This window comes from Nestor notabilis, unplaced genomic scaffold (genome assembly GCF_000696875.1).
Source record: "Nestor notabilis isolate BGI_N333 unplaced genomic scaffold, ASM69687v1 scaffold8760, whole genome shotgun sequence".
Taxonomy (NCBI): domain Eukaryota; kingdom Metazoa; phylum Chordata; class Aves; order Psittaciformes; family Psittacidae; genus Nestor; species Nestor notabilis.
The window spans coordinates 53,508-66,629 of record NW_009910636.1 but is presented as its reverse complement, the minus strand read 5'-3'; the positions used below and the strand labels follow the sequence as shown (position 1 = coordinate 66,629).

The window sequence follows — 13,122 nt, the reverse complement described above, 5'->3', positions numbered from 1 at the left end:
TAGGGAAAAGAAGAAGAATGATCTTAACCAGGTATCAAGAAATCTTTTCTAAATCAGCATCATGTTGTTCCAAGGCCACAAGTTCAGATAAAGTTTCTGTTGGAGCTTGCTGAGATGATGTGTGAACTTTTGGGCAAAAATCTGTAGAAAATTACCCTCCTTTAGTTACAGTGCCCCTGAAAATACTGTATACACGTTGTCCTTTTGACTTCCTGTCATGCATACAAAAAAGTGAACACAAAGTGTGGTGCTGGATGGGAAGTTCATTAAGCACAGCCTAGGGAGAGACACTTTCTTCCTGCTTTGACCTGGCCACTCTCCTGCACTTCACGGAGTATAGCAAGGGTTCCATCTCAGGCACTAGCATGCATTGCTTTCTCCTTTCTGATGCAGACCATGAAAATGCTTTTATCCAGTGCAGTTTCTTACTGAGCAATTATTTTCAAGGAATGGTGAAAGGATCTGGGTTTCCTGGGAGGCTGGTTACATATGCAAAAAATAGAGTGCTTACTAAATGATGCTGACATTGTTTTGGAATACGGAAACTGCTTTTGGAATTCGCTGCACGCTAGTAGTAGTTCTGTATATATTTTATGAATAGAGGTATATTGATATGGTGTCAAATATGTTCTTTCCTTCCAGAAATATTCTTTTGTTGCACTTCTAACAGATGTCCTGGAAATTGAGGTTAAAGACAAATTTGCCAAGAGTCGTCCAATCATCAAGCGCTTTCTTGGGAAATTAACCATACCAGTTCAGAGACTACTGGAGAGGCATGCAATTGGGTAAATGAATACATTCTTAATGCTATCTGCCAGTGATAAGGCAGACTCAGCATTCCTTTTGGCTTACTGGCACAGACCAACAAATTTCTACTATGTCTGTAGTAAGAAATTTAGTAGAGATTTCAATAGCCTCATTGCCTGACTGGAGGATGTGTTTCTAACCCTGTTCTGAATGTATGTACCCATGTTTGTGTATATGCGTGTCTATAATTTATTTTCAGCTTAATTTCTTTACACAAAAAACGTTACCCTCACAAAAACCGGTACCTTCTGGCTAGCTAGCTAAGAAGCAAGGCATTATCACAATACTTACTACATGATAGTGTGCAAATTTATTAGAAGAAGCAGATTTTATTGTCTCACTTCTTTTACAGTTCAAGTATTGTTTGTTTGATAATCAGAAATTACTGGCTGTGACCCCTTATTTTTCATAGTGCTGGTGGAACTATGTAATTAAAATTACCTTTTGCTATGAATAATGCACTGATGGGATTCAAAATTCACCTGTTGTGCTATTTAGAAGAAAAATCTGTTCATTATTCAATAGCTACCTGTTCTGGTATAAAGATGCAACTCATGTAGAAACTTCTAAGATGTTTTATACTTCATGATAGTTGCTGGAGGGGACATAGTCAAGTGGAAGATCCAGCAAGGCTTTCATACAACCATATGTACTGAGAAGAGCCTAAGACTTGGCGCTGTGATACATTGCAGGTGTGAAGCAAATGGCTGGAGGTCTCCAAGAGATGCAGTGGTGTGTGCAGAAATGTAATTTTACATTTAAAGCAGAGCAGTAATTGTAGAGTGTATTATTTTGCTGAGATCTTTTTACATATATACACCTTATTTGGCAAATTAGAAAAAAATGATTCCTTGAAAGACAATAGGAGGAACTGAATTATTCAAGTATGGTTTATATAGGACCTAACTCTAGGACTGCTAAAGTTAACATGTCTCCATTAACTTTAAAAGGCCGCTGGATGAGGCCAATGAGGAATGATGGTGAAATAAAGTGCATATATTCTTCCCTAAAAGTGTAAGGGCATGGCAGTGTCCTCAAGCTTTTGCACAAAAAGCAGGATATAAATGACTGGCCTCCTTTTTCACAGATATTCCCTTCAAAGTAACAAGTTGACTAAATGGAGAAAATCAAATTCAATTTGAAAACAGTTTTCAGCTTTAAGTTTCCAAAGTGGTGGTTACACCAGTAAGTAAAGTAAGAATAAAATTGTAAGAGTAGCTTAAAATTTTGATGATGTCTTCAGATACAGAAATTATTAAATAAAATAAAAGCCTGCCCATTTGATTTATAGTAGTATCCAAGAGCAGTTCAGGTGTGCATACAATCTAACCTTTCTAAGAAATGCTTCATCTTGGAGTTTCAACAAATTCTGATAAGCTGAGCAAGCAGCTTTTTCTAATAAATTTGCACACTGCTATACACTCAAAAAGAGCACCAAGATACAGGCTGGTTTCAAACCTAGTTCAGGGTTTCTGTGCTAAACCCCAAAATGATTTTCTGCTCTAGGATTCCCAGTGCTGTGAGGTCTGGAAATTGCCCTTTTGCTGTGTTCTTGTCTATGTTTTTTTCAAACCAGTATTCTGGAAGACATTCATGGTTTTCTTCTCCATACTTAAGTTCTGTATATTTGATATATCAAACCTTTTTAGGAAAGGAAGGGCTGTGTAACAATTCTGTAGTAAGAATATAGGTAAATACTCCATTTGGTTTTGCCATACTGCTGTTAAAACTGCTGTTAGATCAATGTTGCCTCTTCATCTGTAATTTGCTTGTCCATTTTTAGTTTTTACACACCAGTCATTTCAAAGGGTTCCTTCTTCCTAGACATTGGAAAGACAGACAACATTTCACCAAAAGTTTTGAAAAGCAAAGGAGTGGTTTATATAGATGTGAAATAGAAATGTACCAAGTGTACAATCAGCTGCTAATTCTCTTGTATTTTGTTTTTGGTCAAGCAAGTAATCATCTTCACCTTCTTCTTCATTTTGATGATGCAGGGACAATTGAAATCCTCTGCTGGTTATCGTGTGAACTTGAAATATTGCATGAACAAAGTCCAAAGACTTACAGTACTCTATGCATAACTTGTCTCTCCCTCAATTAGTGATCAGTATTAATGAATGAAATGGTGAAGTCCAGAACCAGCCACTTTTAGACAGACTGAACTAAAATTCTGCCCCACTTTCAGCTGTTGTCATAGCTCACAAGTTTGCATGACAAAGCATCAAGTGGCTTTGAATTTCATGGAAAATACGATAAATGAGCATGAGAATCATCTAGTATTGATTCAACTGAATACGGAGCAGACTTTATTCATGTTGTGGCTTTCTCTAATCTTGAATGGCTTAGAGTAACATAAACCTTACGTAAAATGTAGAAACCTCAAATGGTAATCTTCCGAGGATACCTTCAAGTCTAGCTGAAGAATTGTACTTGGAGTACAGAGCGATGAATCTGTGACAGATCCTGGAGACACTATTACAGTAATTCGACGTACTGCAGCCTATAGAGCAACATGGGGAGGCTACTTTGCCATACATTGTTCATTCAGGACTTTTTTTGCTAAAAGTAAATCAAACTGCTGCAGCTTATTTCAGTAATGACCTTGCGTTTGTTTTAGTCTGTCATATTGCAGTAGGGGTGCTGCTCCCGGTGAAGGAGGGGTATTTATACCAATATAAATTTATCTGCATAAATAACAACAATTTTCTATGGAGGTCTTCAGTAGGTGCCTCCTCTCCCTTCAGCTGTCCCAGCTGTGCTGAGCGGGGCTGGGGCTGTGAATTCTGGCTATGCCTAATAAGACATAGGATCCTACAGGATCCTAGGATCTAATCCTAAGTCTCAAGCCGATACAAGTGCTTAATCAAGTCCGAGTCCCACTTAATTCAGTAACTCTTAAGAACCTATCTGAAGTTAAATCCAAGCAGTAATAGCTTTTCTAAATAGGAATGCGTAAGTGCTTTATTGAACACAAATTAAAATGAGAAGAAACTATCTGGGAATTTTGTATATAGTAAAATACCACAAGGGGGCAGGAGGTTTTAAAAAATAAAAGATTGTGTTAGTTACAGAACATTTTGGGTTGGGGGAAGGAAGAAGTTAGGGGAAGAAGATCCTTTGCACTTTGATTTCTTTAGGACTTAGGAAGAGATGGATGTTAGTGCTTTTCTATAGAAGCCAAAGTGTGTGGCTAATTTCAAGACTGTAATAGAAACTACCTTCTATCATGCTGACCCTTGGCTGATAAAAGCCTTTGACACAAAATACTGAAAAAATAAAACTAGCTAAAAATAAAACCCCAACCAAAAAAAACCAAAACAAAAAAGAACCCACAAAAACCCCCAAAACAAAACAAAAATCACCACACACACAAAAAAAATCCCAAACCCAGTATCTTTGTTTTTGCAGAGACCAAGTTGTCAGCTATAACCTTGGCAGAAGGCTCCCAGCTGATCATGTAAGTGGGTATCTCCAATTCAAGGTGGAAATCACATCTTCTGTTCATGAAGGTGAGAATTTGTCAATGATCTGGATCTCCAGATAATTGTATGGAGAGAATTTCTGTGTGTTTCTATTTATAGGGTTTTTCTGTGATAATATACTTTCTCATTTGTGTACAGTCCTCTATTACAGATTTTTCTATTGGGATTCAAAGTTTAGATATGTCAGCTACTGCTTTGGAGATGCTAGTTCCAAAACTACACGTTTCATACTGTTTTCCTATTTTGTTAGATAGATTTTAAATGAATCTGCTTATGACTCTCATTTTATGGGATAGATTGGGCAATGAAGTTCATTGCTTCGCCTCACTCTGCAACATCTTTGTTCTGTAACACCTTTGGATGAGATGAGCAGTTGCAAGTAAGATTCCACCTGAGCTCTCCTCCTCTGCTAGTTTACATGCAGATCACTCTGTCCTGTCCCACTTTCAGAGGACTCTGCCCTGCTTAGAACCAAGAATGTCTGTTACAGTTCTAAAGATACATACTTCTGTTAGGCACTTCTTTTATTTCCCTTTTTTTCCTGTTCTGAAGGCAACTAGCAGAACATGGCTGGTACAGTGGCATGTTTATAACATCATATGTGCCTATTTACATGTTATGATCTTAGATTCTCCCTCATTAGACTTGGTATAATCTCTTTGGTAGTGAGCTATTGGTCTCTTAACTTGATAGGACATTCTTGGCTTTTTTGTAGCCATGTAGTCACATATCTCATTAATATTTTTGCTTTGTCACCATTAAAAGAATGCTTCTGTCTTCAGTCCTGTTTATTGCCAGGCACTCTGGTTCATCAACATCACTGTTAGGTTTCTTGCAGGTGTGTACAAACACAGCTGGATTTTTCAACTCTGTGCCTGTTTAATTTCCATGTGGGGAGATACCATCTTGTCTCTCAAATGAGATGGCCAATTTTTATTTCTCTTGTATATGTATTCCCATAACATAGCTAATATCTCATGAACTTTACTTAAGTAGATTCACGTTCTTTACAGTGGGAAGTCCTGTAAACTAACTCGAAATAAATGTTGTGTATAGATACTTGTACACAATTTGTGATTCCTCATGTGATCTCAGATGCTGTTTTGCATGCTGCTAAAGATGTAATAACAGCTGATTATAGTGACTGGGTTGTGGAAATCCTACTTTTGGGTATGAGAGATACACTGTAGAAAACTGGTTCCTTGGTGGCAAGGCTGGTTTTACTGATAGTTTGGCAAGATACTTGGTAGTTCTCTGTCTTTTGAAAGCAGAATGGGAGCACTTTAAATTCATGCTTCATACCTGTTAAATTTTCTATGTTCTACAAAATAATATTGACTTACCCAGTGAAAATTCTGTAACTGCTGTTACAATGCTGTAGATGCTTCTGTTGTTTTAGTTGTATTTTCTTCCCTTAGTTGTCGATTGAAATAAGGAAGTATCTTTAAAGAAGTGTATTTTTATACCACTTCTGTGATGCAGATGAAGTAGAATGAACTGTCTGTTGCTGGATTGTGCTTCACATTCAGCCTTTGTGTCTCTGCAGATGCTTCACCAGAAACAGTTGGCACTTTGCTGGGAGTGAACTCCGTAAATGGAGACTTGGGGAGCCCCTCTGATGATGAGGACATGCCACCAGGACATCATGATACATCCACAGTGTGTTCCAATGGTCCAGTCCTTGAGGATTCTTCTGGAGAAGCAATCCTGAGACACCCTTTAAGGACTAGTAGAACTTTGGAAACGGACCAAGATGAGTTGACCTCTGGTGCTTCAAGATCATCACCTACCAGAGGTCGCCAGGACTCACTAAATGACTATCTGGATGCAATAGAACACAATAATCATCCCAGACCTGGGACGTCTGCCTGTGGTGAGCGTCCACGTGGAGCATCCCCAAAACTGAGGAGTAGCTTCCCTACTGACACAAGACTTAACGCTATGCTTCACATTGACTCAGATGAAGAGGAACATGAGCTGCATCAAGACCTGGGTTTTCCGTCTTCCTTGGAAGACGATGGTGGTTTAGTAATGCTTAATGGTGCTACAAGGAACGTTGAAAGGAATGGTTTAAGTTACTCATCAGATCAGGTAATGCAAGGACCTGCAGAGAATGAAAACGTTTCAGCCTCTGAAGTTCCTTTGCCATCAACTGATGACCAGCGAGAGACTCTCCCAGAGCTTCCACCGTCACAGTTAGCAGGAAGTAAAAGCCTTCAAGGTTCTCAAAGTGAAGCACCAGCAGACCAGGCTGGCAGCGAGCCGGGTACCACTCAGGAGGCAGAGCAGCCTCCTAGCAGTGTGGACGCAGGAGCTGCCGATGCCGCTGCTGGGAGCAGAAGGGGCATTAGTGAAACGGAATCCACTGATCAAGGGTCTGAACCTTCCCAGATATCATCAGAAACCGAGCAGAGTGATCCTGCTCGCACGGAAAGTGTCAGTGAGGCCAGTACCCGGCCAGAAGGGGAGAGTGACGCGGAAGGGGCAGACAGCTCTTGCAATGAAAGCGCGACTGTGCGACGGTCTTCAGTGGAAATGCGGTGTTCTTCATTTGAAAATGCCAGGTTTCCTGAGACTCCAGCCTTCTCTTCTCAGGAGGAGGAAGAGGGAGCTTGTGCCACCGATGCAGCTAGAACTGAGCCAGGTGCTGAACCACAGGACTCTGCAAGTACTTCTGGTTCACTGCCTGTGGTACAGTTACCTCAGGAGGAAGGACAGGAAGCCGAGGCAGGTGAATTACAAGACCAAGAGGAAGCAGAAGAAATCTGGCAAAGAAGAAGAAGCCTGCAGGCGACCGCTGCCAATAGCCAGTCTCAGGATGAAGAAACTGAAGGAGCCCAAGCAGCTTGTGAGGGTGCTACAGCACAGGTTGAAGGAGCTACTGGAGGTAACTACTGCAGGAGGCACTTTCTGAAGTGACCTTTCTTCAGCCAGTAAAAATGACTAAAAAATTAACATCTGAAAATAAACATCTTCATTTCTCAATTTCATCATCTTTCAAGCTTTGGGGGTGGGTTTTTTTTGTGGGGTTTTTTTGTTTTGTTTTTTTTTGGATGTTTTTTCTTTTTTCTTGGTTTGGTTTTATTTTGTTTTGTATTTTCCTTTGAGATTCATTCTCCTCTTCAGCAGACTCTTGGGGTTTTGATCTAACAAAAAGTCAAACCTGAAATATCCAAGACGTTTATTTTGAAATTGGATATGTTGTAATTCCTGAGAGGGTAGTGAGAAGTAGGATAAAGAGGAAGAAAGAGCTCCACTGCATTACCCTGCTTGCAAATCAAGATGGTAATGAGAGGGAGCAAAATTCCAGAAACTATGCAAACGGGATTTTATATTTGGGCCCTTTCTTTCACATGTTTATATATTAGCATTAAAACATAAGGGTAATCAAAAGAAGGGAGGAAAATCTTACGTCTCACTAAAAATACTGAAAGTGAATACATGACCCTAACAGATTGCTTCCAAGCACATTTCACAATGGATTATCTGTTAAGTTTCTTCAGGGATTGAAATGAAGTAGGTTTCTGAATGCATCTTTTCCATAACATTTCAAAAGTTTGGGGATCTATTAATTTCTTCTCTTCATAAGCAGCTCTTTGATTTGGAAAGAATAATTTTGGTATTTATTTCAAATACTGTCAAAACTTCTTTTTTACAGCATCTTTTAGACATTTGGGACTATATTAGGTGTCAGGATGGACCATGTTTCTGCAGATAAGTGTGGCTGCAGCAGGGAAGGTCAATGGACTGTTTCACCTCCCACCCTTACAGCAAGGGCCAGGTGGAGCTTTGTTCTTGTCCCTTGCTGGAGTATGGCTCAGGCACACACTGTTGTTTCTGTGCCCTGGCTTCTGCTGGTCACAGGTGGATATGGCATGTCACAAGAGGTGACATTTTCAGGATCAGGACTGCAGTGCATCCCAGAGATCTCACTTACTAGAACTGTAGACATAACTTATTTGCCCCCCAAAATATATGACTGTTAGATATATCCTAAATACAGTAGTCCTGAAAAAGCTTTAGCTTGTCTTTAGAGGCAAATGTAGGGCTTCCCCACATTGACTGTAAAAATAATTATGGGCATTTTGATTCCAGGTGCTCAAGCCAATGGCCATCAGCCCTTGAGGTCTCTGCCTTCAGTACGTCAGGATGTTAGCCGGTACCAGAGAGTGGATGAGGCTCTACCACCAAGTGAGGTTCTTCATACTTTAACTGGGGGCTAAGCTGCCTGAATCTCATTACTGAGATCTCATTACCTTTCTTTTTCAAATGTGAGAACTGAGAATGATCAGCTGAGAAGTTCTAAGTGATGATTAAGTGTAGTGCTGTTATTGTAAAAGGCATTGTGCTCAGTCTGCAAACTATCAGGATGTGTGTTCGTAATTATGCCTGGTGTATATAGACTTGCTAAGTGACATTTGTGGAGAAGGAAGGTATGGTGCTGCCTTTTCAGTATGCAGAGCACATGGGTAGGGAGGTGAGATGATGTGAGGCACTTGTAAGGAAAGGTGTCAAGCACTCTGAAATCTCTGAATACTTCTATCACTGCAGATTATATGAAAGGTGCCTGTGGTTTCCTTGCATTTTTTGAGGCAGGGTGAAGACTTCTTGAATGAAAATAAACCTGGCTGTTAAGCAACAGTTAGTTGAGTCTAAATTGACAGAAAAATTGTAACTTCTCTAATGCGTATGAAAAATACATTGCTTCCAGTGTTGGACTGATGCATGTGCTTAAACTTGGGGCAGCGAAAGTCTATTCAGTATTAGATATTTAAAGAAAGGAGAAAGGACCAAAAACATAAAAGCCGAACTGCTAATAAACAATCATTGCTTTAAAATAAAGAAAGAAAAAAATTGTGTTCAGACCCATTGAAATCTAGCAAAGCCTTATTATTTTAAAGGAGTCAGGAATTCATCTGTTTAGTGTAAAATTAGTAGATCCTTATTTCACAGCATGGAATGGAACTGTTTGCTCTGTAATTGGAGAGGGTTACTGGAAGGAGCCAGATTGCAGAACACAGAACTGTGTATTGGAAAGCCACTGCTGCTTCTGTTACAATCAGTGCATATAACAAGTGAGCCCTGCATGTGGATCCTAAAGTCAATTAACTGCCACATTAATAAACCAGCATTATTTTTTACAAAGTTGTGCCTGGAAGACATATGTTTCAGTTGCATTTTTGTCACTTTTCATACAGAAAAAGACAGAGAATATTACAGGGAGTACTCAGAGATCAGCATAATAAATGAGAAAAACATATAGATAGCTTTTATAGTACCATGGCTTACGCATAAGGGTTATTTTTGTGTTTCAGAAGCAAACTATACAATAACTACTTGGAAATACTATTGCAATCTTAATGGAAAAGGTTTGGCTGTGTGGTATTTGCCGGGATTTTATGCAGTCTTGCTTGGGCATGCACATACACATATCCCCTTTACAATCCAAGCCCAGTGCAATCTTATGTAGATCATTCACTTGCTGATGTGAATAAAATCTTAAATTTTAATTGTTGCCTAGATTCAGTTTTTTCTCTCCAAAGCTCTGCTTTTGGATATATAACAATTTTAATATTATAACAGTGAAAAAACAGAGAAAATATTTAGAATACAATTTTGAGTTATAAAATGTAGCTTCTATGTGATTTGGGTTGTAATCTGTTTGTTGTTGAAAGAAAAATAGTTGTATTTCTTTCAGTTGTGTGTAGGTTAAATTAAAGAACAAGAGAAAAAACTAAATTATTAATCTAGTATTTCTGCTTAGAACTTGCAACATTTTTGCCCCAATCCCTATATTCCAAAGGAAAAATGAACAAGTAAGCTCACTGCACAACCTTGATGAATTACAGTTTTGCTGTTTGGCATTTAAGTTATTTGTAACACATTTGACTAACAAAGATTTGACTAATGGAAGATATCTTTATCCATAACAACACTGATGTAGGTGCTTTACTTTAGAAGCCATTGCCCGAGTGTTTAAACTTGTGTATTTGAAATTGAAAGCTGGCAAAATGCTTTTCTTCTGCAAGACCATGTTACAGAAATGGTGACAGTGTCTCAGAATTGGACGTAAAATCACCACAAGAAAAATCTCAGCTATCATACAGTGGTTTAGGGTTTAACATGTAAGCAAAATAGTGAATTCACAAATGTAAACTGTTTTTTGGGTTTGTTGGTTGGTTGGTTTGTGTTCTCCCTCCAGTGAACAATTCTGTCCTTCCCAGAATACTTCCATGTTTTGTGTAGTTTGCAAACTGGTTACAAATTTGGGGTATTTTTATTTCATCAGAAGATACTACCTTTTTTGAAATGGGACCATTGCACAGGAACATCTGTTTCAATAATTTTTTCTTTTTAAGAAATAGAAACATTTTTCAGAGAATGTTGAATGTTTGCTTTTTTGAGATATAAATGATGTTAGTTTGAATAGCAAATACAGTGCTTACGCCATAAGGTTTGCATTGATGTGACTTTATTTTTAAACTTGTATTTTAAATTTACAGTATAATAGAAAATGTTGAATTTGTTTCTCCTGGAATTTAAATTTGTACCTTAGGTGGTTCTCTTTATTCCTATTCTATTGTGTTGATTTTCCTTTTCTTTCTCTCAGTCTCTGAGTTACTTTCCTACATAGATCTTGTTAACACTAGAAGTGCTTTAAACACTTAGTAGGCTGTTTTGACTGTGCATCACAAAGAAGAGTAATTTGCATTGTGGCCAGCTAAACCACAGATCTGTCTGTGGAGGTGACACAATGAGTTTATCTCAAAACCTGTCTTTCCTCCCTCTTTGTTGAGTCAACACTACAGTGTAATGCAGGGAGCCACTTGCTGCCTCCAACAGTTGACAGAAATTATAGTGCTCGTACAGTAACAGCCTGAGGTTTTAAGTCTGACAGTATTAAATAATTTACAGTAGAATTTAGTTCTCCTTCTTTGTTGTCAAGATACTTTTATGCCCTCTTTCCTCATGGAGTGGTGACCAATTCAGCATTGGTTGCTTGCCAGTGGTTCTTGAAGTGACAGGGCAGTGACTGATGTTTTCACCTAGACTTGCAATATAGAAAGTCTCTTCTGGAAACCTTCTGAGCTCTCAGAGACTGTTTTTCAGCTGAATTGCTAAATGATTTGCACGTCTCTGCAGTGTCTAAGAATCAGGCATGTCTGTTTCTGTATACAGAATATGATTGATGTCTTGCTGTCTTGCTCATTTTGTAAGCAGCTATTAGGCAGAAGTGTTTCTGACCCCAAGAACTTACGAACTAAAGCCTAGGTGTCATGATGCAACTGGTTTCTGCTAAGCACTGAGAGCCAGGTGTGCTTGGGGAAAGGCCCCAGAGGCTTTATCTCAGCTCTCCTGGTTTGTCTCCATTGTCTAGACTTCCAAGACTGTAGCTTGTGTTGCAAAACCAGTGGATAGCATTATAATTACCACTTGCACAAGAAGGTGAATTTGCTGTGATATTTGTATTATGGACAATTTTGGAACATGCATTTAATATATGAGGAGTTTTATTGTTGCAATTGTCCATCTTTTCTGCCAGGTCTTCTTGCCTTTAACATGTAAACCCAGGAGGAGAACTGGCAGCTATTTTATTACTGTTAGTATTAGCTGGGGAAAAACAATGATAGGTGTCAAGTTTTGCAAGGTTTTTGTACTTATCTGTTGGCCTTTTGCACTGCAATAAGCCTCAAGTTAGATCTTCAGTCCAAGAGAATGAGACTGAGTATCCTGGTACTTTATTTTTCTGGTTTTTCTTTCCTGTTACAGTTACTGGTTAATGGGAAATTGAATAGAGAAAGGAATTGAAATTATTAGCTATGGATTACTTACAGTGGGGAATTTCATTTATGGGATAAAATAGGGAAAAGCCACATCTCTCAACCCTTTAGCAAGAAAGTTCTGTCCTGAAGTCATCATGTAAAAGAGAAATAGAAACTTGAAACAATAGATTCAGTTACAAAAGTGACAGAGCTAAAATAAATAAATAAGCCCCAAGCTCTCCATAGTTCACAGTATTTTGTTGCTACTTAGACTGGGAAGCTCGAATTGACAGCCATGGACGGATATTTTATGTGGACCATGTGAACAGGACAACAACCTGGCAGCGACCCACAGCCCCCCCAGCCCCACAGATTCTCCAGAGGTCAAATTCCATACAGCAAATGGAACAGCTGAATCGCCGGTAAGAACTACCCTTGTTTGTGAATTGTGTGCTTGCAAAACTGCATTCACCATTGTAAGGCCTTTTCAGTTGCATGTGGGCTTCTAGGGCTTTTCCATTCCACCTGTGTTCATAAGCTGTGTGGCTGAAAAAAATATCTGATAATGGTTTTCAGAAATGTAAAAGGCTGTTAATGCAGAAATTAGAGCTCTGTGTATATTAACCTACATGACAGAAAAGATGGGCAAGCTCCCTTGAAGGCAGAATTGGATCAAAGGTACCATATACTATATATAAAGTCCAGTTTTCTAACCCTAGGTACCAGAGCATCCGAAGAACAATGACTAATGACAGGCCTGAAGAGCATGCAAACGCGGTGGATGGAGCTGGAGAGGAGACTGACTTTCACCATTCTAATGCAGGTTAAAAAGTCCCCAGATTTCTCCCCTCTTCCTCCCCCTAAAGGGAGCACTAATCTCATAGATGATCTAATGAGAGTTACATAAGGCAAAACCTGACTTCTCCCTCTGAAAGTCTGGATGAAAATGAAACTATTCGTTTTCATTGCTGTTTAGTTTTTGAAGATTATGGCTTATCCTGTTGAAAAAGAATGTGAGATTCAGAGCGTTTTTCTGTTGGTACCAGACTGGGTAAAATATAGGCAGC

The 13,122-nt window shown here is 39.0% G+C and overlaps 1 protein-coding gene across 1 annotated transcript in view; it reads left to right on the top strand.

Annotated features, from left to right (window-relative positions):
* The window catches only part of HECW2 (HECT, C2 and WW domain containing E3 ubiquitin protein ligase 2), a 103,691-nt gene that overhangs the window by 50,228 nt on the left and 40,341 nt on the right, over positions 1–13,122 (top strand). Inside the window, exons 6-11 of the mRNA XM_010011032.1 lie at positions 643–785; positions 4,219–4,319; positions 5,839–7,179; positions 8,388–8,483; positions 12,327–12,477; positions 12,775–12,878. Coding sequence (XP_010009334.1) covers positions 643–785; positions 4,219–4,319; positions 5,839–7,179; positions 8,388–8,483; positions 12,327–12,477; positions 12,775–12,878 — 1,936 coding nt within the window. The remainder of the gene's footprint in view (positions 1–642; positions 786–4,218; positions 4,320–5,838; positions 7,180–8,387; positions 8,484–12,326; positions 12,478–12,774; positions 12,879–13,122) is intronic.